The 27,053-nt window shown below is 33.7% G+C and overlaps 1 protein-coding gene across 3 annotated transcripts in view; it reads right to left on the reverse strand.

Annotated features, from left to right (window-relative positions):
- The window catches only part of WDR33 (WD repeat domain 33), a 73,884-nt gene that overhangs the window by 30,181 nt on the left and 16,650 nt on the right, over positions 1-27,053 (reverse strand). For all 3 annotated transcript variants that reach the window (XM_014056198.2, XM_014056197.2, XM_014056199.2), the window contains exons 2-7: positions 21,027-21,252; positions 20,506-20,574; positions 19,531-19,635; positions 19,134-19,229; positions 17,621-17,772; positions 15,905-16,002 (exon numbers count right to left, since the gene is read on the reverse strand). In XM_014056198.2, coding sequence (XP_013911673.2) covers positions 15,905-16,002; positions 17,621-17,772; positions 19,134-19,229; positions 19,531-19,635; positions 20,506-20,574; positions 21,027-21,230 — 724 coding nt within the window. In that variant the 5' untranslated portion in view covers positions 21,231-21,252. The remainder of the gene's footprint in view (positions 1-15,904; positions 16,003-17,620; positions 17,773-19,133; positions 19,230-19,530; positions 19,636-20,505; positions 20,575-21,026; positions 21,253-27,053) is intronic.

A 27,053-nucleotide genomic window follows, 5' to 3' on the forward strand; every position in this document is an offset into this window, starting at 1 on the left:
TGTCCTAAATCCAGCTGGCTACATTTTGACAAAGCATTCTGTTTTTCTTTATGAGACATAATTTTTCTCTCAATATTAATTTATAAGGGGCCATACAAATATGTTCATTGAATTCACCATTTAGTTTATGTCTAAAATAAGAATATTACCAAGGATGGAATCATTGAACCATGGTTTGTTGAACTAGTCTAACTGGTTTATAACACTGCCATAAACCTTTTAAATAAATATTTCAATTGACACACCTAATCCAAAAGCAAACAATTTAATATTATGCTTTAGCAAGACATGGGAACCAGAGGGGGGGAAAGTTAGAAGCCTTCATTATTCATAAAAGAAAAAGATAATTAATGGATCATTTTTTCTTAATGAACTTCCCTGTTTTGCCACTTTTCAGCTTAAAACCCAGAATACATAATCAAATACTAACAACTAAAACTGATTTTTGTGTTGTGACTAAATGTTGTCAGACAAAGCTGGCTGTAAGTAGAACATAAAATTATAATCATTAAAACAAATAGCATTGTAACACAACACTTTTTCAAGAGTGTATTACATGTGCCTGATGAACTAGGTTTTTATCCTTATATAATTATATGAGTCATAAAATTTGTTTTGTAGGAAATAACTGGCAGGTTACCATTCTAGAATCTAATACATTTATTACATTCATATAATACATGGAGTCTTCCTCTCAAATATATATATATATATATATATATATATATATATATATATATGTATGTATGTATGTATGTATGTATGTATGTATGTATGTATGTATGTATGTATGTGTGTATATATATATATATATATATATATATATATATATATATATATATATATATATATATATATATATATATATATATATATATATATATATATATATATATATATATATATATATATATATATATTATACACACACACACACACACACACACACAACTTCTCAGAAGCACTTTCAAAGCTTCTATTTCCAGTAAGGTTGTTTTGTTTATAAGTATTTATGCCAAAAGATTAGCATAATATTCAAAACCTTTTCAAAAATATAGATCCTGACAATATTTTTGGAAAAGAATGTATGGTACTTGCCCCAATCTGGTTTTAAAACTCAGCAAAATTTCCTTGAGATAGGAAGTGGTGAGGAAAGGAAACATAAAAGGAAATGTGTAGGAAACAAAATCTTTGAATTTCTAATTAGCAGGAAGCATCACTGAGGTTTGGTCCAACTAATTGGTGACAAGTGGGGTGAAAGAGCAGAAAACTACAGATAGTTGAAATAATTCAGATAAAATTAAATTATGAATATTGAAACCATTGGACAAACAAACCTATCAATCTATAATAAAAAGAGCAATTGTCAATTTACGTCCAATTTGTCACCTTTTTACAACAATAAGAAAAAGGATCACTCAATAGCTCAGTTCAATTTAAGACAATATTTTAGCAAATCAGTTTAAATTAAACCATATTTTAAAGAACAGTTAATCTTTTTCACAGTTAATTGAAATAGAATTAAGTCAAACATTTTGTTCTCAGGTAATCCTGTGAAAGCAACTTAAAAACCTCTATTTGTGAAAATATATCTTTAAGATCTTCGATGTGTAAAATATCAAGATAAGTGGAAGAACCCAATTGTTACTTGCATCTTAAAATTCTAGTCTGCTAACTAAAGCAATGTCCTGTAAAAATATGTGTGTTTATACATGTTATAGTTTATCCTATTCCTAGCGTAAAACCTGTTAACTTGCTCGTAAATGAGTTTCTGAAAGTGGACAATACATTAGATTGGCTTTCACAGTTAGCAAAGTTTGAAGATGAAGCGACAGAATTGTTGATCTTTACTGAGCACATAGCATGATCTTCTGCATAAACAGATCTTTGGATTCAAGCCTTTGTTTTCAAATGAACTTTTTTCTATTATAAAATTTTAATGTATTTTTGACAATTCTTTCTAGTAAGAGAACTAGCAAACAACAGTACTTAATTTCACAGAGAATTAATGCAACTATTTCCCTATGTAACTATAGAATATCAAAACTAAATTACATGTTCACAGAAATTATTAAATTTACTTACTTTACTTTAAATTTACTTTACTCTACTTTAATTGTACAATTCATGCCAAAATACATAACTCCATTTTTTCCCATAATACCACAACCACCACTCTGTGAGGTGACAATCTATGGCCCAAAGTCACTCAGTCAGTTTTCAAGGAAGGACTAGAATACATCGCCTCCCAGTTACTAGTCCAGCACCTTTACCACTACATGAAATTGAAGACAATTATCTTTTTTTTAAACATCCCTCAGAAAAAAATAGTACTTTCATTAGATTGCCTTAATTGAAATTTCAGTGCAGATGTGCAATTCTTTTTATTCTTCTAACTGTGGCCAATATAGAATATGATGGATCATATTCTGACCTATTTATCAATAGTCTTCCAATTGTATATCAAAGAAACAGGTTTGGTCAAAGTTACTTAGTGAAGCTTTCTCTGTATTGCACTTTAATTCAAGAACTCCATTCCCATATAATTTTCCTAAATCTAAGATTTTTTCTGGAAATGTAAGATTTTTAAAAATATAACAGAATGAATAAATAAAAAGAATATGTTGGGGTTATTTCATAATAATTATTATGAGCTTGTATATTATAACTCAGTTGTCACACTCAATTGAATGCAGCTTTATTTCTCTTGGACAGTAATATATTTGCAACAAAAGTATAACATTGAGCATTACATTTTCTGAAGAAGGAAAACAGATCATAAAACATATTTTCCCTCGGCTTTTTGTTATTATTGTTGAGGATTTTACACTGGTATGGTATAGAACAGTGATGGTGAACCTTTTTTTTGGCACCGAGTGCTGAAAAGGGAGCACTTCACATGTGTGAGCAATGCTTTGCTTGTGCGCTCACCTGGGCCATGACCAAAAAGAGGAGCTGCCCAGGGGGCAAGCGCACACCAGAAAAAGAACTTCTAGTTTCCGGTGTGCGCATGCACAGCAAGTCTTCTGGTTTCTGCTACGCATGCCAATCAGCTGGCCAGCGCGCATGCTCACGCCGGAACATGGAAGACCAGCTCTTCCAGTTTCTGGCATTGCCACAAGCACAAAGGCCAGCTGATCGTCACTTGCGCATGCACACTAGAAACCCAGAATGGGCAATGCCACACATGTGAGGCGACATGGCTCCGCATGCCACTTCAGGCACACGTGCCATAGGTTCACCATCACGGGTGCAGAATATGACTCAGATAAAAATGAATCTCTACTAGTTTAAAATCAGGTACTTAAATGAAAAAAATAAAACTGACCATTAATTTTTATTATTGCTTGAATTATCAAAGCAATATGGACAGAAAGGCCATATTTCTGTGTGTGTGTTTGTGTGTGCATGCACCTTCAACTCAATGTTTGTTCCTGGTGACCGCCTAGACAGGTTCCTGCAGTTTTCTTGGCAAGATTTCAGAAATGGTTTGCCACTGCCTACTTCCTCTAATGGATGTGTGACTGGCTCAAGGTCACCCAGGTTGAGTTTGTGTCTAAGGCAGGAGGTAAAACTCCTCATCTCTTGGTTTCTAGCCTAGTGCATTAACCACTACATCAAACTCTCTCTCTTCATGTATTATAAGTATTTTCAAATATTTCTTGTTGTGTGAAATATAGCTTGATTCTGGACTTTAAAAGGGTGAAGTTCATATTCTGTTATCAATGGGAAAATGTTTGCAAAACCACTTTTTCCAATCCTTCAAGTAACTTCCTTAATTTTGTGAAAATAATTTTTCATTCTGTAACATTGCACTTTTTTTTACAGACAACTAGGTGAACATAATCATTTCCCATAAATTATTACAAAATAACAATACAGCAGTGTGAACTAATGCATTTATGATTAGCATCATTACATTTCTATTAAAACACATGTAATGTCAAATGCAGAGATCTGTACATATTTTCTGATGAAATCATTAAGGATGCACTTCTATATAGCATTAGTATAAATGTCTTGGAACTGTATACTCATGATGGAAAACATATTGAATTGTAGCCTGTGTATGCTATATCATATATATATGATGTCCCATGCCAAACAAAAACAATAATTTATCTTAGTTTATGAAATAAAATCATCAAAATCAAGACATTATTTCTTCCTTTTTCTAAATAAAAAGCAAAATTACTCACCATGTAGTTAACTATGTCAACCTATAGTACTTTTGCATTTTCATGGGTTTCCAAAATAAATATTCCTAAAGTGAAATGTGCATATATATTTTGTCCTAGAATAGAGGATTAAAACAACTTCTTTTCCTGTCCTGAATTGCAATTGTTTCATAAAACATTTGCACAATGTTGATATGATGTGTAAGAAACTAATTAAAAATAGAAAAAATAGTTCCATATTAAAATTATCAGTGGAATTTAGTAAAATGTAGTATTGAAAGAATTTAAAGAGGGAAAGAAGATAATACAGAAAATTATGTCTGAATAAAGGTAAGAAACAACAAATTTTTAAAAAAATGTTTTATTTTTTTATTGCTAGGTTTCTGACAACATACAAAATAAGCCAGAAATAGGCCAGGTTAAGATATAATAAATTAACCAGAACATTATAATATAAGGAAAAAGCAAGAAATTTATTTATGGCCAGAATATTATGGCAAGTAAAGATAAAACCAGTATTGTATATTTATATCAATGATGGGTTTCTATTTTAGAGCAACCATAACGGGATAAAATCAAACTGAAACTCATACATAGTGAAGTATTTACAACAGATATCAAAATGCTATTGAGGCATAGATATGTGAAAAATAAATATGGTGATCTTATTGTCAGTCAACTCTGTCAGTACAATGTAACTATCCTAACTGGCATATGGTTGCATTCATACAGTAGGAAACACATCAAATGGGATTTTGTATTTTACATTATATGGGTAAAAAAAAAAAGCAATGTCCTATATATCTAATAGCATTTACAAGTCACTATAAGTTAAAATTTAGACTTATTAAGGACTTAAATAAGGAATGCCCAGGGGCATTGACATGATAATTGTTTCTAAGTGTTCTTTTTTGGTCAGAAAAGTCAGAAATAATTTAACCGACCACTATCCAGAACACATTTGGCCAGACAAGGAATAATGGATGGAAACTGAACCACGAGAGATTCAATCTGGAAATAAGGAGAAATTTTCTGACAGTGAGAGCAATCAACCAATCGAACAGCTTGCTTTCAGAAGTTGCGGGAGCTTCATCAGTGGAAACTTTGAAGAAGAGATTGGAATGCCATCTTTCAGAAATGGTGTAGGGTCTGCTTGGGTGGGGAGGTTGAACTAGATGACCTACAAGTTCCCTTCCAACTTCGTTAATCTGTATCTGTGGTAGTGATAGTAGTAATTGTTCTTCTGAGACACCCTTGCATTTGCATAAAGTTAGGTCTTCTTCTGAAGGGGTCAAGAGGCTAAAGCACATTCACAAGACCACAATAATCCACTGAGACCAGTTTATTCAGGAGTTTATAGATAAAATTGTCAAATATTTTACCAATGTGGACACTATGATTGATCCCAGTTCAATAAATATAACTTTCAATGAAATCTTATGTACTATTAAAATATGGACATAAATCTTGGGAAGTGATATCTATCACGTGTATGCTTGAGTTTTGCTCCTCCTTGCTAACAAAAGCAACTGAAGTAGTCAGTTACTTGAGTCAGTAACTCTAAAGAATTTCTTTTGTAAGATTCTTCATACTCAAAAGAGGTTCTGGTGAGACCTTTTTTTAAAGCTTCCCCTCATTTTGGATAATATCCGGCCATTCTTCAATATTCCATTCCATTCCTGGTCTGGGTGCTGGGATATTTCATGACATCTTAATTCTTAAGGGTTTGGGATAATGCTAATAATGTAGATCCATTTTCAATATCACTTTTTCAATTTTTCAATATCAATTTTTCAGATGATCTGTACAGGAAGCTGGATGGAGTTCTTTCTTTTCTTTTCTTTCTCACTGTCTTTCTTTTTTCTTTTCTTTTTTCTTTAGACCAATCTGGTATACTCTGAATATTTACATAGGATATAACTTGGATTCACTGTTTTTTAATGAATCCTGCAGACACGATTTTAAAAGCAGCGGAGAACTCTGCTCAGGTTATTGTCTGTAGTTTTCTTCAAAGCATCATCTTATTCACCACAAGTGACAAATACCTGAACACATTAGATGACAACTTTGGGGAATCACACACATTTATGCTGATCATATTGCTGTGGATGATGATAACCATATTGAAGTGTAATCCAAGAATGTCCAGAAGTGTTCTTGCTCAGAAAGAAGGCAGAAGTTTAAACTGTGCTGAATAGAATCTTAGAATATGATTCAGGTTCAAAATTTGGGGATGAGCTCTAACCCAGAATGCAATTAAATAATTAATTTATATTTGTCCTAAAAATTAGATTCTAGATCACTCTCATCAGTAATCCAATGAAATTAAAATAATCCTGTTTGGGGGCATGTAGAGGTCAAGTAATTTTTGTCCAGGAATGTGTGGACTAAGCTAGCAGTAATGCTTGGAGATACAGAGATTAACTGGTTTTTCAGTGCAATAACAGATTCAAGAGCATCACAAAAATGCAAAGCTGTTCTTTCTGGATAAGTGTCTGTCCATAACAGTACTCCTCTAATTTCTGGAAGCAGGAACCAATCACAGGCCTCATTGATTATTCTATGCTTAAGTAGCTGTTTCATCATATGCAATCTCTTCTGATTTCAAGAAATAAAAATGGATGTCACTGGTATATTAGTGATACTGTATCCCAGCTCCTTGAATGAGGTGTTTTCATAAATATTAGATAGCACTGGAGATCAAATAGCACCTTAAGGAAAATTTTTCTCCCAGCAAAACATACAGAGGAAAGAACAATTCACAATTCTTCAGTGATTTCCTCTTTCTTGGAGGACGGGGTATTAAGTTAAAGTAGGAAAAAAGTCTTCGACTCCCAATCCAAGGACCCAATACATGAGAATACTATGGTAAAAAAGTACTAAGATCAAGTAAGAAACACAATGGATTTTCCCCTCTTCCAATTGTGTTGCTTAGGGTAACCAATTCCATACCCCAACTTGATCAAAATTCAGAGTAAAATAGATCTGAATAATCAGTATTTGTTCTAGGACATCTGTAACTGGATTTATACCATTTTCCTGACCATTTTTTTTCTCTAGGACATTCACCCTTAGACAATAATATTTATAAGATTCAGGGTCCAGGAAGTTTTTTTCTTCTCAAAGCATAACGGGGCATTCTCCTCACACACTGGTATAATCATTATTTCCTGAACTGTTCTGGCAATTTCTTCTCACTAGTTTCAATCAAACATTGGAACATCTAATCAAAATAGGTAAAGAGTAAAACAAAAAAACAAAAAAACAAAAAACAGTTGTAAGCATACTTTTTATATCCCTCGGCTATAGAAGCTGATAATGTATCTTGTTTCTTATGAATAGAATGGCAGATTGGATATTTGAAAGCAATAAACAATTTATTCTTAAAAATACCTTGAAACACTTTTACAGCAGGTCACTAAAAGATACCAACATTTTCAAGGGTTAAATACTGTAGTAACATTTTCCAGGCAATTTAGTCTGAAAAAGTTCTGCTGAAAATGTAAATTATATAATGGAGGCAGCAAAAGAAGCTTTCTTTCTTGACTGTATTAGGAAATATAATAGCTCAGTCAACTTCAGTCAGATGCCATCTGCACTTAGCTTTATAGTTTGAACTTATTTAGAAAAGCATAATTACTCAGGGTTCACAATATCAGAGATAATCAGTGGTATTCATTCCTGTTGCTTGCTCCATATTTTGCTATACCATAGTGTCATATTTAATTAAGGAAAAGTATCGCAGAGTATCTGGTAGAGTCCATCATTTACCCAGGACCATAAGTGATATAAAACCACATTTGATCAAATAATGGTCTGACAATGACAACTGGATTGGTAAAACCTATAGTGATATGAAAAAAGACTAAATTAAGGCTACATTCTCCACAATGGTTTAGGCCAATGATTCAGACGGAAGCCACAGTGGTGTGTTGACTCACTTACAGTGACTTCATATTGAATTTAATGCCAAGGACAACTGATAATAGAATTTTTTAGCAAAATTATAATATCTGCCAGATCTGCATAGCTGCTTAATTTTTATCTTTAGCACGTGGAACAATCTTACTGAACTAACTCTGAGAGTTCTACAAATGCATACTAAATTAAATCATTAAAAATCTTAATTTTGTTGCAGACCAATCTGACAATAAATAATACCACCACTAAGTTTGGGGATACAGTTATTGACTATCAACACTCCCAATATTAAAGGGTAGTTCTGAAAACAAGGATGATTTGCAGACATTTACCTTTCCTGTTCTGATTTTGTACATCATTTTCCCCTTTTCTGGGAGTTGTTTCTTTTGGTGATCCTTCAATAATTTCCAGCAATGCCGCATCATCAACTCTGCCAAATGACTCAATAAAAAAAAAACCTGACCTAAACAACCAATCTATTCCTAGTAGTAGAAAGCCCACCCAAATCTAAACATCGACACTCTCTAACATTATTGTATTTTGCCCATACAATTTTAATTCATTGACTTCCAATCAAAATGAGCAAAACTGATTATTAAGAAACATTTAAAAAATCAAATTATGTTCTGGAAATAAATAAAATGGAAAACTGAAATGGTACAGTACTGACTGAAGTGAAAAAGGAAGAAAAAACATTATAAACATACCTCTCACATACAGTTTGTTTCTAAGGGAAGCAAAGAACTCTTTGATAACACAGACAGTGGCACAACCTATGTAATTGGATAATTGGCAATGTGTTAACTTCAGCATCCTTAACTCAGATAATTAAAAAATCCATTTAAAAAGGAGCTGCACAAGCATAAATTCCTAATATAAAGATCTAGTATTAGTGATCTTCAAACCTCTCCTTACCAAAGAATTTCCACATAAACGAAGTGGAAAGTGGAGAAGTCTTAGTGCCTGTTGCAGATTTCAAGGTCATTATAAAAAATTCTGGGTCATTTTCTATGGAAGGAAATTGGAATCAATTGCCACAATTTCTGACTATTAAGAATCTTCTGAATCAGACTATATACAGGCACAGCCATTTATGCCATTGGAAGTGTAATAACTCAACTTAATTGCAGTTTCAACCTGCTTCCTATATTTCAGGTAATTCATAATAATGAACAAAATTGTGAGGTTTCAGAAGATGAAGAGACAATGATATTCTGCTAATCCAGAATGCTTGTCAACTTCTATTTGCTTAAACAAAATTGTTTTTTTTCCCTTTGGATTACCTATAATAATATGAGAACAGGTTCTTTGTGTCTTAAGACTACACTTGCACAACCCCTTGAGTAAATCCCCAATCTGCTCCTGATCTCATGATCCTAGGGGATGTTTCATAGATGGATGCCATTTTGTTAGTAGAATAATGTCATCCGATAGTTCAGGATGTTAGAAAAACTAAAGTTGAAAAAATATACGTGGTTCTACTTTTGAAGAACACATGAAAGCGGGATGTTTTTAAACTCTGTAATTAACTGCAAGTGGCTGAATACCTGATTGTACAACACATGAGAAGATTTCTTCTCTCTTGATGAAAAATACATGAACATATTTTAAACTGAAGTATGTATATATCTCACGCTTTAACAATTTTAGCTCTTGCCATAACACATGAAATCATACTCGACGCATCGTAACAAGAGATTAACTATACAAACCGAACAGATAGGAATCGTTTTGTATATGCTATTTCAATCAAAAGTATGGGATATAAATCTACTGATTTAATCATGGTCAGGGCATGAGAGGGGCAAACCTAAAATCTAAGCAGTAATCAAAGCGACTGTTAGTCAAATGATCTCCTTGCTTGGTTCTGTTATGTAGACCTGGAAGGCAGTTATCATGAAGTTAAATCCCTACCCTTTTATATTTCTCTGGACACAAGAAATAAACAGAGACCTGTCCGCCTTATCTTGCAATATTTCAGAATCTAGCTTGCATGTTTTTTTTAAAAATATATTCCATACATCCCGCCCAAATAAAGCAGTTTGATATCTCATAAAACTAGGACACCTGTTTCCCATTCTGTTACCAGATCACCAAGTATATAGTTATTTAGAGTGTAGACTAGCATGTGAGTTTATGTGTGATTTATGAACACAGCCATAGTTACATTGTTATATAATGTATATATAATATATATTAAAGTCTATGATATAAAAACTGATGATTCAGAGAAAATTACCCAGATATTAGTATATTCACTTGTATGTGCTGATGAATTCTAGATCTGTCTAACAGAACTCACCAAATTCTGCACAACTACAATTTAATGTGGATAATTCTTAAATGTACTGTAGGGTCACACTATGAAAACCTGGAGAACTGTACTTTTTAATTCAAAAGTACTAGTAGCTTTTGCTGCAATGTTATGTTTCCAGTTGCTTCATTCTTATCTGAAGGGCCCAAAGCTACATTATCACAATAGTGGAATGACATGTCCTTACAAATTTCTGAAGAAACCACAACAATGTTCTTTGAGAACTCTCTTTCAAAAACCTCTCTAGAAGATGGTCCATGTGTGCTATCAACGTGTGCTTTTTGCACATTCCCTTTGCAACCTCAGAACAAACAGCATGTATATATTAAATTTACTGGCCACCTATCTTACCACAGGGTAATTCTAGGCAGCTTGCAGTATTAAAAGTATGTATTGTTATCTCTATAGCTTTTTTTCAGTTGCAAAGCTGAACCATCAGAAAAACTGAATGAAGAAAAATTGATGGCTATGAATTGTGATACAGGAGAAAATTGATAAAAATACTTGGACTGCAAGAATTATAAATAATACAATATTCATAATAGATGGAATTAAGTGCAGGCTATTCACTGAAGTACAAATAATAAAACTAAAATTAAAACATTTTTTTGTTATAACAAAAAAGGCAGTCATTGTAAAAGCTGCTGGAATTTGGAAAAAATGAAGACAAAAAAGACAACAAAAGATAAGATAATTAGATACCATCACTGTTATTCAAACATGAGCTTAAAAGAACTTAATATAGTACTGACTAAAAGACAATCCTGGTCATGTTTCTTGGGTCATGAGCAGGTAGAAGAGTAGAAGAGCCTTCAACAATGTAACAAATAATATGATTTTCTGTGTGTTTAGGCACAAAAACAATACATTAGTTTTTTAAAAAGATTTATGAACTCAGGAAAAAAAATTAAAGCCTAGAAAATTGCATGCTGCTTCTTCCAGTTATGTTATTCTATCCCTGAGCCACAAAGTGGATAATGAAAAAAGGGTGGACTTGACCACAAAAAATATTCTTAACGTGTTCTAGAATATCTAGTTTCCAAAATATTTCAGCATTTCTTTAATGGTATTGAAAATGAAAAAAGAAAAGAAAGCAATAAACTTTTTGGATTTTTCCTTTCCACAATAGTAAAGTATCGATGGCTTCAAGCTCTTTATCATGACTGCTTTAGAAACTAAATTAAAATATATACAAGAATAGCCTATAGGTGTGTATGAAAGTATAAAATAGCAAATTTCATGACTTCAGAAGGTTGGACTGGAAAGAAAAAGTAGAAGGTTGGACTGGATTTAAAGAAATCAAAAACTCATGGAAAGATGGATGCTTGTTTAAGCGAGAAACCCTTTGTTATCTATGTTAGTAAACATATTGGATTCATTTGAATGATAGTTTTGGACTTTAATCCTTATGTTTCCAAGTGTGTTAATTATGCAGCCAGTTTTCTCTGATTTAGATGTAATGATGAAGTCATTGCTTCATTGCTATACATTTGTACATGACAAAAAAAAGGGAAATGGTGAGAGAACATTTAGTCGTATATTTATGATGTTGTGAATGACATCTGAATCAACCAAAGAAGAGCTAATCTAATCAATACATAAAGAAAAATACTGAGTTTACTTCCCGGTTTATGAAATAGTTGCCTCTACTTAAGTCAAATTCACATAGTTTTGTCTAAAGAACAATAGATGAGCCAGATTTATTCCTATAAAAAAACCTAAATAATATATCAGATAATGGAAACAACCCCCCACCCAGAATTAGCTACATCTAGTGCTTCATTATTTACTCTAATCAAGTTTACAAAGATTGTGAGTGAAGTAATGGAGAATACAGTACCGACAATAATGTAATTTCATACTGGAATATAGACATATAATGTATGATTCCTCACTCTCCAATATAGATTTTATTGGAAACATTTCCAGTAGCATAAAATATGAATAGTGATGATCTATTATTTTCAGACTTTCTGATTTCAAGTATTTCCTTCTATATTTTCCTGTAAGGAACACTAATTGTTGCATGAGAATCCAGAAGTGTTTTTACAGCTGCTCTTTCAAATGTCAATATGTCCATGCAAGAGATGATACATATCAAGTTGTAGGCACTGTGCCTTTCAAAGAAACGTATCCACTATTATTGATGACCTAATTAGAAAAAAAGTGATAAACCTCCTGAGATACTGCAAGATTATAACTTTCTTCCCCATGAACTGTGAAGAATGGGAAAATAATAAAGAGTAATATTCAATGTTCTACAGAGTTGCAACATACATATCATGAGGACAAGCTCCTATCAAGAGATACTGCCCATTTCACCCATTTCTTAAGCTGTTTTTATCTAATTTCTTTAGAATTCTCTATGCTTTAGCCGATATATTCATATTAGGTAACTTTAAATGTTTTAATAGAAAGTTATTTTACTTTTGACAAATTGTTTACATATTAGAAATTATCAAAAGGAAAGACAAACAATATAAGGTATACCATATTCTGAATCATTAATATTGTAACATCACATTTTTCTTTGAATACTATGGTGGGCAGCCTTTTCTATGATGCCTAAATATCACATAATGCCTTTCAGTTTATTCTAAGTTTTCATATATCTTTGCTTTGCTAACTGCTTTGATATGAATGTTTATATTTTAACAAGTATCTTCTGTATTTGGAGTACAGGTTTGCTAGATATACCTTCATTGCTGGCCACTCAATCCACTGGAATAACAATCTGAAAGCTTGTTAAAATAGATGTATACTAAATACCTTAAGGGGGTGCCCTTATTAAATTGCATGGGAGTTAAGTAAACACTGATTTTCACAGTATAATCATAAACTACAGCCATTTATAAGTAAATTTTGCTTACCTGGATATTCCTCTAATTGTTCTTTAAGCATAGTGACTGACTACTATGGCTACATTTGGGGTCAAAAATGAAAAAAAACTGCAGGAAAGGGTTAGCATTTTCTGTATTTCTCTGCTGCCATCTACTGGCCAACTAGATTTTTGCATATCAGTTATAGCAGCACTCCAGATTCAAAATTATATGAATAGAATTATGGCATCTTGTGATAGATTAGAATGAGAGAAAACAAAGACTTTAAAAAAGTTGGCCAAAAAACAGGCTTTGTCGCTTACAATTTGAAGGAAAATAGCTCTTTTCTATCTACTGCAAAGGACAGGGAGAAAAGTATATATTTTCACAATGAGCACTATTGTAATATTCCTAATTGTTTATTTTATTTATTTATTTTCCACCAATAACTCAATATGGCAAATATATCCAACACACCTTCCTCTTCCTATTGTCTCCAAAATCAGTAACAATTGATGGTTGAACACCTGAACAATAAGAATTCAAGACTGCAAAGCCTACACATATTTACATAGAAGAAGATACCCTTTAATATATTCAAGTTATTTTCTTCAATATCATACATACTTTTATAAAGAGTTTATAGACAATGAATAAGGGGGAAATGAAGCTATGTGTCATCTGCTAATGATTTTCTTCTGCTGCCATCATTAGTCCACATCTCTCAATCTGTGGTTGAAAAGTTGGAAATTCTTTGGGAATGATGTGCAATGTAGTAGAGAATGTAGTTAGTAGAACTACACGCCATCTTTCTCCATATAAGAGCAACTTAATATCCAACCAATATATTTTCAATCCAGTTTTTATCGGTTTTACCTAAGTTCAGCCAAGTCCAGTAGAGCTTACTTACATATAAATATACTATAGCAAGGCTGCTAAATGTAACTGCTTCTATTTAATTCACAATATGAATATAGCCTCAATAGAAGTTTATTTATTTAAAACCTTTACATAGCCATCCATCCTATAACCAACCCTCCTGGACAGCTCCCAATCAAGCCATATTAAAATTATAAAATTTAAACATATTTAAAAAAAAAACTGGCATCAAGTGTAACTTTTTAATGTGTATTCACTTCATCTTATCCCAGCACTTGGGGGGGAAATCCAGGTCTTCAAAGCTAGGAGTGTAGAGGTCTCCTAAATTTCAGGGACTACCACAGAAAAGGCATGTTTCCTAGTTCCCAGAAGATGAAATATTTAGGGAAAAGGACTAGGCGCATGCCCACCCTATCTGATTTGGTAGGACAAGTAGGTGTTCTTAAGGAAAGATAATCCTGCAGAAAACCTCTGCTTTAAAGGTGATAACCAAAACCTTGAATTGCACCCAGAAAGAAATTGGAAGCCACTGCCACATATGGAGAAACAGAGGGGAGGGATGGCATTATTCTACATGCTGCTGCCTTCTGAACCAGTTGAAGTTTCCAGGTGGTCTTCAAGGTAGTCCCATGTAGAGCACATTGCGCTCTATGGGAGATGATGAAGGAATGAATTACAGTAAGCAAGAAGTTGGATTGCTTTTCAATACTCCCATTTTTTAAAATCATGAGGTGTTTGAATTTCAATAGATATTCCCTTTATTTTGGTTTTAGACATTGAATAAATGTAATATATGTATGGCGCATTAAAGTGGAAATAAGACAACAGCAGAATCTGAAATGTGCAAATATAAAGTTCTCACAATTCAGAAACCAAAAATATTTATTGGAAATGTTTGTATTTTTGAAAGCACCATACGAGTACTTTCTTTTATTGGATTTCAAATTCTTTTGCTGATGATATATCAAAAACAAACCCAATGCAAAGCAAGGGTGCTATTGCCTGAAAAATAGTAGTCTTCGAATAGTTGCTGCTATTTACTTCTACCTTAAAATGCTAATGGAAGTCTAAAACTATGCTAGAAATTTATCTAAAGCTCAGTAGTATGAAATCAGTGCGAAATGTACCAAATAAAATGAAAATAAAAGCAGTGGAATGACAACTTTTTATTTTCTTGGTTTAAAATTGCTTTCACAGCCTTAATAATTCCAGGAATATTGTTTAAACATTTTTTCTTTTAAAAATGTATTGTCTAACTTTCTTTTATTAACTGGTAAAATGCTATATACCCCTAAACTGTGTAGTGACCACATAAGGTGCAAAGTCAAAGAATTCCAAATAGGCTTTTTGTGTAGTTTTTACTTGCTGAAAGTCTCTACTTCTCAAAGTTGGTATAAAGCTGACATATTTTAAAGTACAATTATAAAAATTGGAATTTAAAAATTGGAAAATTTGATTATTAAATAATTTAATAATTATCTATTTGGGTGACTGCTTTTGGAGTAAACGCTGGATATTGAAATATTAGATCAATTATTCAGTCTGAATTCCTAAACAGATGTTTCAACAATGCTCAGGATAGAAATAACTACAGTACAAATGGCTCCAATGAGAGGACAAAGTTAGGTTATAAATAGTACTGAATTTTGAAATTCTTGAGACATAACGTTTTGAAGAATTAAGAAAGCGGTGTCACACTTTGGAGTAGAAATTAGTTTGTACAGTTCTTATTGGGCAACTAAAGAGTTTTCCCTTTTTGAAATATCCCAATCAGTACTTTTTTGGAAACATACCTCGAAGAATTCTCTCCTCATGGCAACGGAGAAAGTCCCAGATTCTAACAGTGCCGTCATCAGAGCATGTAGCAAATTTATTATCCGTAGGTGAGAAACTGTTACATGAAGACACACAGCAGGGGAAAGAAGTCAGCATTTAACAGATCATCTAAGCTTCTTAGGGCAAAATTTAGTTCAAGTGTAAAAATATACTGATGGAGGCATCTGAACATATTGTGCATGGCAAATTAAAAACTTCATCCTGTTGGTATAATTGAGTTCATTTGTAAAAGAGTTCTCATATAGACATCTGTGGATCAAAGTAGTTATTCCTGAATTTGGTTCCCCAATTAAATGGAAAGAATGTCTGCAGAACCTTGCAATGACCGAAGGCATCATTGTTTTCTGCTATATTGATTTAAAAATGCAAAACAGATGAAAGTAAACATTCCTACTTTTGAAATAACTGCGGTATATAAAGGAATCCTGGAAAAATTAATAATAGGTATAATTCTTTTTTATCGATGGTTTTCCTGCAATAAGACAAATGGAAGGGCTAATACGGTTTGATTTTTAAAAAATAATATCAGAGTAACATGTTTTTTTTTTTGTTAAAGGCATTTAGACAAGACTGAATTCTACAATGAAATATCACCATGATGGAAGAAGCTTCAAAAATGGTGAAGCTTCATATACATATGCAAATATGATCTACAAACGCTTATGGAGCTATTTTAATTATGGATGGATGCCATTGCCTTTCTACTGACTTGGGAAGAATCTGCTTGGATTGCCTAAACATTGGTCCCTTTGAAATATGTGGAAATTAAGTGTATGTGAAGAAATCCATTTCATAACTACATTAGTTTGTTCTTAAAGGAAATCACTTCTTGTTAAACTTTTCAGGAAATATTGAACCAAGATGAAAAGTGATAAGTTCAGTGGAAAGTACTTCAAGGATAATTATCTTCTCCAATAGATAGCACAGTACCAAAACCCAAGGGAATACTGATGTAGGTTTAATTTGTTTCTCCAGTTCCTCTTCAGGCAGAGTTTAATATTTTTAAATCCTTTTTCTGTATTCCTTGCTTAGAATATTAAAATTCTTCACATGCATCTACTTATATGTTTTGACAACCGGAGTATTGACATTGAACCAGGAAGATGTCCTAAAGATGTCTCATTAGCTTTAGATTCCAAACTTGAAGAACACATTCAATATTAAACATGACTTCTGAAGGTAGAAATCTTTGTTGATCCTCCATGCTACTGGACATGTTGGCCTCACCAAGCCAAGCAGTTCTTCACTTTATTTTGCTTTCTAATATTGTGAGAACTATGGAGCTGTTTTTATTTCTGGATTATATTTTATTCAATTATATTTTTAAAGACTGAATTCTTTATTTGGAATGAAATAGTCATCTTACACAATAGCATATAAAAGAATATCTAATACACATTGTGACCATATATAAATGAAACCAATACCAATGCAAAATGCAGTAGAAAAATACATCTCTAACATATTGCAGAGGCAGATACTGGGACAACACTATTTCAGAGAAATACCAGCATATCTGTGAAATCATAGAAACAAAAGAAAATAAGTTCATATGTTGTGAAATATCTCCCAAAATCTGACAATACCCATGCATGTTAGCACCCAGAATACACTTAGAGAATGGTTTAACCATGGAAATAGTAACTACAGAAAATTGTATATTGTGTATAAACCTGGCCTCTCTAATCGCCTCCTTATGTGCCTGGAACATCTTGACGTTGTTCATGTTGGACTGCCAGTACTTCACATATCCCCCATGGTCTGCTGTCAACATCCACATATCATTGTGTGACCATGTCATAGCCCTTACTGGACTGTCATGAGCCTGCAAAAAGAAGAATTCAACAATTACTTTGGTGACACTATAAACACTTTTACTACAAGTATCGCAAGCACATTTGGAAAAGAAAATAAAGCATATATACTTTAATGGCAATTGTATTATTATTTTATTTAAAACTTTACCTATGTATATAATTTCTCATTTTAAAATTTTTAAAAATTTTGGAATCTGGAACAGGATACACATAAATCTCATGTCCAAATTTAGTCTTATTACAATCCTGTGAGGAAGACTATGAAAATTACTGAATATTGTATTTATCATGCTTATCATGATTATTATATGGATAATCTCTGGTAGAACTTGGTTGGATGTGGTATATTTATTCTGATCTTCCTTGATCTCTCTGTGGTTTTCAATACTATTGATGATAACATAATTCTGGAACTGTTCAGACTGTGGCTGTGGTTCTCCTCCTTCCTCCAGAGTCAGTTCCAGTAGGTATTAATGGGTAGGAGAGGTCCAACTGTAAGTCACTGCTTTGCAGGGTTCCACAGGGTATATTCTCTCCCTACGTCTATTTAAAATCTATGTGAAGTGAGGTCATCTGAATACATGGAATTAAATTATCATCATTGATATGTTGATGATTCCATTGTGTATCTCTAGAGCTAAGCTCTTTCTCAGTGTCTTGAGGTTGTGAGAGCCTGAAGGGGATAAAGAAGACTTGCTCAATTCTAGAAAGACTTAAAAAGTTGTGGGTTTTAAGTCCCCATTGACTTCCTATAATGAGTTTTAAGCCCCAGGACTTCCTATAATTGGTTCTGGATGGTGTTACACAGCCCAAGGTGGAACTCGTGCACAACTGGTGAGTCCACTTAGGTCCCTGGCAACTACTTGAACAGTAGTTGTGACTAATACATATTTACTGCCAATTACATCAATTCCTGGATAAGGCACTGAAAATCTGCATTTTCTTAGAGGCATTGGGCTAAGATGTCAGCATGTTTTTGGATGTTTAGATGTATGCAATGGTTGATTTAAAAAATATTTTAATTGACTACAGCAATGTGTACATCAAGCTCTTCAAAGATTTGAGCATGGGTTTCTCTAGTTCTAGGTTAATTCTCTAGCCGTGATCTCCACACTGAATCTATTATTACAGGGTCAACAGAATTATAAAATATGCTACTTAACATTTTGTGTCAGATATATATTTATATAAAGTTAATTATTCTGCAACAAAAAGAACAGTCTCTCAGGGACAGTTCATGAGTCAAGGCATCTTACAAAAATTTAAATATAAAACTTGAAATATTTCACTCTTACTTAATATTTCCCATACATGTTTTCTATTTTAATATGGAAAGATTACAGTTCACACAATTTATGTACTGATTTACCTGTAATATTGTTTCAAAATTGAAGGTAAGACCATTCCATAAAGTGAATTCTCCACTAGAAGCCCCAGTGACCAAGCGCCTTCCTTCAGGTGTCCACTGTAATAATGAACATGAATTAAGGGTGTATTGGGACAAAAACTGTTGCAATACTACTGCAGAATTTATAGTGAGATAGATAATATATATTCAAAATTATTTTTTTCAGAACTGTCTATGTTGCTTTGTTTCTATTTATATACCCAGAATCAAACACTATTTTTGTCCCATGCTGTTAACCAATATCTTCAATTTAATAAAATAACAGTTTCAGCAAAACATGGGGTCACGTAAAACAGACTAAAAGTGATTGACATATTAAACAATTTGACATAATATCATATAGTAATATTATACTTACTCTAACAACAAAAACTGGACATTTTACTTTATTGGTAGAAGTCCTAACAAATTTTGTTGTTACAGCATTCATAGGGTTGTTCAACATTCCTATAGGGGGCACCAGCTAGAAGAAAAAAGGTTATATCGGCTTAATCAAAGCAACATAGCAATGTTATATTTATAAGCTTTTATTACTCAAAAAATATAAAAATCCATCTCTAATCAAAAGCTCTGAGAGCAAATCCAGAGCACTTCCAAAAGCTGTTTTGAAACTACAATTAATAAAGGGCAGAAAGGATAATATATTAAAAACATAGCAAGTAATGATTTAATCTCAAATTTAAAACATTAATTTAATCTTAAATTACTTTCCATTTAAATTTAATTTAAAATTAAATTAATTTAAATTTAAGAACAAATCAAATGGAGATTTTCTTCTGCCAACTGAGATTTGGAGTCGCACTGTCACTTAATAGGGATATGTGGCTCTTAGTCTGAAAAAGGACATATATTGCTGATGGAAGTAGTCAACTTTTATGACTACACCTTGAGCCCAGTCACACATTCTACCGATTCTAAAATCCTTTTTCACATAGCTTGACCCAGAGATTCTGCTGCGTAAGTCACTAGAATTTACTTAGTTGATGTCTGGATTTGTTTGCTAATTCCTGCATCACTTTCTGAGCATTTTTATATTTTCCTATTGTTGAAAAAGAGTCTAGGACAACTTGCTGCGACCAACTTGCTGCAGCCATCTCACCATGGCCACCTTGCCACAGCCATCTTGCCCTGGGACATTGATGGCTTATGCATGACAAGTGTGCCAGAGGTGGCACCCAGCACCCTCTCTGTGAGCACGTGAGTCGTCAACTCAGCTCCGTCACACATGCATGTGTGCCTCTCTCTGGCCAGGTCTCTGTTGCTCCAGACTGTGGGAAAAATTAGCCTGCAATATTGCATGTACACATTTAAATGATACAAAACATATACTCACATCATTATAATATCCTCCATCAGGCTGAATTGCCCGCATATCCTGTTGGTCTCTTTGCCATACTCTATTCTGAAAATGAAGAGAAAAATCATTTAATTAAATCAGAGCACTGGTCAATATGGAATAATTGAGAAACAGAAATAGTTTCTCAAAAGAACTAGAACTTCATACTCTTCCATCTACTGTCAGGTTTATGGATAAATGAAAAAAACCACTGGTATTTCTTCTCTCTCTAAAATTATTTTAAGATTTAGGGCTTCCACTGCTGTTGCTGCTACTTTAGGTCTTTCAGAAAATGTAGCCAGTTAATTACTAGCTCAAAGAAGCTTGTTAATTTTGAAAGGATGAAGGGAATAGTTTTTATCCTTTTTGCAGGACATTTTTGATTTGACGTTTTAATGTACAGTATACAAGAAATAATTAAAATCTGGTAGCAGTTATTTTTCTTTTCTATATTAAGTCTGAATTTGAAGCACTATGTATTTGAACTGCGGATGAAGAGGAAGCAATCCTGAACATACCTCTAAATATTTGATAACAGAAGGATTATAGTCTATTGTTTTTCGGTTCACTGCTTTTCTCATACGCTTTCCATCAAAAGTAAGTTGCTGCATTGCTTGCTGCTGAGCAAAATCTGGTCTCTTATAGAATAATTGCCGAGGGGCCTGATGCTGAAACTTTGGCATATGGAAAAACCGTGGTGGGGATCCAATCTCTGTGGCCATGATGACTTTTGCTTAGAAAAATCTGTAACAGAATAAAACCAAGCAATTATAACAAAGTAACAAAATCAAGCACTTAAACATAACAAATATGAGACAGTCTTTCTTAAGTAATCAAGATAACATTTTATTTCATTTCTGAGAATGGCAGCCTAAGTGCTCTGTGTATGTGTGTGTGTGTGTGTAAGGCTTTAAAATACAATATATTATAATGAACATTGAACAGTAAGGATTACCATTTATAGACAATTAAGGGTAATCTAATCCAAGATATGAAAAAATGGAGAGGGAACATGAAATATACTTACAATGGGAAAATATTGAGATTTAAGTACAGAATTACAAATTGGGGTGTGTAAGGATGTGTAATTATATAAATATAATGATAATAGCTGGAATTGTAACCAGGTCTACATCTTGGCCAAAATTAGGCTGGAGGGAGGGGGTTTAAAAGCACAATGACTATATATGTTTACTTTTTTATTCTATGTTTTTAAAAGAAGGAGGAAGATATATGTTAAAATTAAATATTATATTGAAAAGGAATTATAAATGCCATCAACATAAAATGGAGCTTGCTCAGAAGCAGAAATATCAAGTAAATGAGATGAAGAGTATGAAATAGAGGAGAGAGGTAAAGAAGAGAGGAATAGGAGAGAGGGTGGGGGGGTAAGAGGAGGTGAGAAAGCTGGAGTGGAAAGGGGAGAGAAGAGAAGGAGAGAGGAAGGGGAAGTAGAGAAGAGAAGGATGACAGAGGGAAGAAAGGCGGTAGGGAGGGGGAAGAGAGAGAGGGAGAAGAAAGTGATGGATAAGGTACAAATATGGTGTATGAAGAATAGAAGAGCCAATAATTGTTTTTAGAAGTTGATGGTAAGATGAATTGGTGTAAACATTTAATAATCCAATATGTTGGCTATGTAATAGAATACATGGAATTATGTTATGAAAATGAAAAAATAAAAAACTTTATATAAAAAATAAAATATATTGCATCATCAGATAAGGAGTTTCATATTAGAAACTTCTGTTTACTCTGATTGACAATTGTTATTGGCTGCCTTTGCTAATTATTGAATATTAATTTGATTTTAATAACAATCTCAAAGTGCTAAATATTTCATTATATGAAATGTTAATCTAATGTGAAGTTGATAAATACTTATTCTATTTTATATAGCTTCCAAATCTCTTAGCTATTTTTTGTTCCTTTTTCCATTTCTTTTTTTAGTTATGCTTTCATATTTTTTCATATTTTTCAGACTATAAGACACACTTTTTCAGACTATAAGACATACTTTGTGTGCCCCATTTTCAGCCTCCGCGTGCCCCGTTTTCGGCCTCCACGCAGTTCATTTTCCATGCATCTCATTTGGTGCCGATAGGCGGTGGCAGCAATCCCCGCTGCCTGGAACAAGCCAAAAATGGGATGTGTGGAGGCCAAAAATGGGACACGCAGACGCCAAAAACAAGGAGCACAGAGGCAGTGATGGGTGGTGATGCAGCCTGGAACATCTTATTGTCGGTATTCCGGAGGCCGATCCAACCGCCAATCAGCTGCTCGTGCTAAATTAGGTTGTGCTGAAGCTGATCAGGCTGAGTGATGCAAGGAGGCAAATTGCTGGGAGGCAGAGGCGAATTTTTTTTTCTTGTTTTCCTCTCCAAAAGCTAGGTACGTCTTTATAGTCTGAAAAATATGGTATCTGTTAAAACGCAAAATATGAATAAAACCTGCTCAGTGATTGAGGTCTGCCTGTTTTCAATGTATCACCTGCATGTAAGGAGTGTGAATTGCTTACATAAAGTGTAAACAACAAACACACACAGAGTATATCATAGAAGTGAGTACACCCCCTCACATTTTATAAATATTTAAGTATATCTTTTCATGTGACAACACTAAAGAAATGACACTTGTATATAATATAGTGAGTATATAGCTTGTGTAACAGTGTAAATGTGCTGTCCCCTCAAAATAATACAAAACAGAGAGATTAATGTCTAAACTGCTGGCAAAATGTAAGAGGGTATACACACACACACACACAAAATTTCTGTTCCATATAACCTTTTAATTTTAAGCTTTCTGTTTTTTTGTTTTTATTGAACTGAAATTTAAATTTCTTCGTATATCATAATTTGTTGATGGATATATTTTCTAGAAAATTAATGTATATATAAACATTTAAGTCTTTTTATTTCACTTTCTCCTTTTATACTGAGTGGGTTAGACTGCATAGCAAATGGCTAAACAGGAGAAGTCTTTTGAATATAAAAATGTGACAAGCATCTTGGGATTACATCCTAAGCATGAATACTTGGGAGTTGTAACTTCCTGAATTCAATGGTATTCTTCCAAATAAATACATTTTTGATGGATTGTTCATATAAAATTAGACGTTACAATATCAATCAAAAATTTTCAGTTCTCTCTCAAGAACCACAAGAGTGAGTTAAATCCTAAATTTCCCCAATGCCATCTAGTGAAGTTACAGGATTAGGTTTATGTATCCTGCCAAGCAAAATATAATTTGGTTCTATGATTTGTAAATTAAGACTTAGGTTTGCGAACCCAGCAAATTGCAGTTTACTTTAAAACTCATGTAAAGATATCATGACTTAATATAAACAAAACCAGTGTGTTAATGTTAACAAAGGCAAAATTACTAAGTTAAAATGTATTTAATAATCAATAATACAATTTTGTATTAGTTAAAAAAACCTTTATTTGCATTTGCATACAATTCTATATGATTAGTATTATTCATGTCCATACTCAAGACATCAGACCAGCCTTATCTATAGGCTATAGTCTATCTGTAGTAATTTGCAACACTACCTTCTTCTCAACAGATATCCATCCACTTTTGTAAAAATTGGCTAAGCATTGGTCTCATCTGGCATCCCTTTAAAACAGCAATAATTTGCAGATCCATGATGCCCAACTGTGATTAGATCCACCATAACAAGAGAGAATTACACACACACACACACACACACACACACACACACAGAGCTCCTTTTGTTCATTTAAAAAAAATCAAGACCAAGGTGACCTAACTGGATAAGATCCAGCAGAGTGGAGGTGAATTTCTCCCTAGTTATTTTGTTGTAAAAAGTAACCTCTGTAAAATGGGTGATGATGGCAGAGTAATAACTAAATCAGAATAGCAAAGTCTGGGGGGGTGGGGTGATAGTGGTATAAGTATCCTGCTTTGATTTGGCAAATTATTGACTGATTAATAGTAACCATGATCAGAAGTTATAATTAAGAGAAATACAAATCCATGGTTGTACATTATTGTTAGAGCTCTTAACCTGAACCCAATTGCAACTAGATATCCGAATGAACCAAATCAAAAGAATTTTACTCTGATATACAAATAATTACTAAGAGAAAATAGGACCCGCTCCAAGATAAATTATCCCAGATTACACAAATTTATTACATGCAGAATCCATGAATGTTTGAAAATAATTTTAAAAAAATATCCTTATATTTAACCTTTATAGAATTTATGAGAACATTTTGCAGCTGAAACAGAATGATTTTTCTGGATATCTTGGACAATGTCTGTGTAGGAGAAATTTTAGTGACCACAACTGAGATATGAATAGAAAGCTACACTTAATTATAAGTTTCCATTATGTTCAAACTGAACATCTGAATCAACTGTTTCAAGTTGATTTAATTTGAAAACCATTAATTAGAATTCCACTTCATATGTTCATTTCATTTACTGAGATTCATTTGTCTAAATAAAGCCTCATTTATTCCACAGATGGCAGTAGATCTTATCCCAATGTAGGGGACAGAATGAATGGCAGTTAGCAGGCAATGTGTCTTTGAAGTGAGAGGACTTCTCGCAGGCCTTAATCCTAAGAAAATTTTGAAGAGACATAATGACTACTACTATGGGAAGGAGCTGTAAAGGCCTTGGGGAAACTTCATGAGGAAGTATTGTGTTTCCCTGAAAATAAGATAGGGTCTTATTTTCTTTGGACTCCCAAAATAAGCACTTGACCTTATTTTTGGGGAGGTCTTATTTTTGAGGTGCAGGAGTTGATGAGCATGATTACCTCATGGCTGCTATGTTGCACGTCAGTGGACCTGCTGCTCTTTTTGCGGCAGCCATTAGCGTGACAGAAGGAGCGTGGTGGCTAGGGTTGTGGGAGCGGCCATTAGATAAGGGTGTTTGGGGTACATGGGGCACGTTCCTCCTCCCTTTCCTCCCCTCCAGCTTCTTCTCCTCCCCTTGTGTTGTTTGTGTAGCAAGCAACCAGAGGAAATGGCAAGGACCAGCATGCGTTTAAATATTTTCAGGGAGGACTTATTTTCAAAGGGGGGGGGGGCTATTTTAGCACATGTCGTCAAAAGCTCCGATTGGGCTTATTATCTGGCGAGGACTTATTTTCAGGAAAACAGGGTAATATACATATGTTTGGGATCCTAGCTCATACTGGAAAAAAAGTTTTTGGTTTTATAAAACAGATTAAATCTATGAAGAAAATGAATTACTAAATATATAAAGTGTGAGATGTACTTTCCCAAGAGAACCTAGTGATGTAAAAATGCTACTTTTCTTAATAAAACTTCACTGCTGTTTAATGTTACTTAAGATTTCACCCTGAAATTAACAGGACAGTTTTCCAGAATAAGCCTGTATTGTAAATAGTACTATTTCAAATTGATTTTTCTCAACTGTTTTATTTTTCACATTTTTGAACTGCCCATTTCCCTCAGGGATTAAAGAAACTTCATATTCAATTGTTCGTTTATTGAATTCATTCTTTTGAATGAGTAGCACAATGCATTTAGCTGAAATGTATTAATAGTACAAACAATATTTAAATGACTGTATGGGGCAATTTAAATGTAGCAACTGACATTCCAGAATTTATCAAGATTGCTGCTACATGCTACTCAAACACTACTTACCAATCTTATTAACAGCATGCCTAATAAAGACTCCTGCTCTTCTAAGAAGCTAAATTATAAAACAAGTATATGATTAAAAGAATGAACCACTGATCCTGCTTCAAACAGAATTTCCCTGATTTGTTTGGTTATTTTGCTGGGAGCTTCCTGTAAACTAGAACATCCATCCTAGTTTGAGTATAAACCACCAATTATGACTTCAGTTGCAGGCGGCTTTCAAGATTAGGAATCAATTTTCAGCCCATTAGGAAAGCAAATCTACCTGTCATCAAAACTACAGGTACTCTTGCTCAGCAATGGTAATTTCAACCAGATTTCAGTATTAAGCAATGCAGACTTAAAGTATATCACGTGAGCGCATTGCTTAGTCACAGCAATCCCTGGGGTCCCTGTTCTGTCATTTGGGGACATTAAAGAATTTTGTGTGATTCCACATTGTGACCTCCTGGCTTCCCACAAACAAAATGAATGTGGAAGTCGACTGGTAGTTGCAAATCCAAGGTGGCTGTCAAGCTGGCCAGTGAGTAGGTGTTACAAAGTGAGGTCAAGAGGGCTGCTGTGGTGAATATGCACTGGCTGGAGAGAGGCAGCTGTGGGGCTATGCAAGTGTGTGCAGGCTGAAGAAAGGGTGCTGCGGTACGAGTGCTCTATGAAATAGGAGATCCTGGGAACTGGTATGCCACAGTGGGACTCCTTGGCCAAAAAGGCAGTAGGAATATTACATAACTCCAGAGTAAACCAGATAGAAAAAGGGTGTTGGTACTTATCTGATACGCCTTTTCTCATAGTGGGGGGAGGAGTATCCAGAATGGGTTGGCCTTGCCCTCTCATGATTGGATTGAGTCAGATAAGCTCTTGGGCAACGCCCCCTGGCACCAGGTATTCCCCAG

Source organism: Thamnophis sirtalis, unplaced genomic scaffold, assembly GCF_051295495.1.
Source record: "Thamnophis sirtalis isolate CommonGarterSnake01/CBP01778 unplaced genomic scaffold, rThaSir2_p1.2 scaffold_11, whole genome shotgun sequence".
Classification (NCBI taxonomy): Eukaryota; Metazoa; Chordata; class Lepidosauria; order Squamata; family Natricidae; genus Thamnophis; species Thamnophis sirtalis.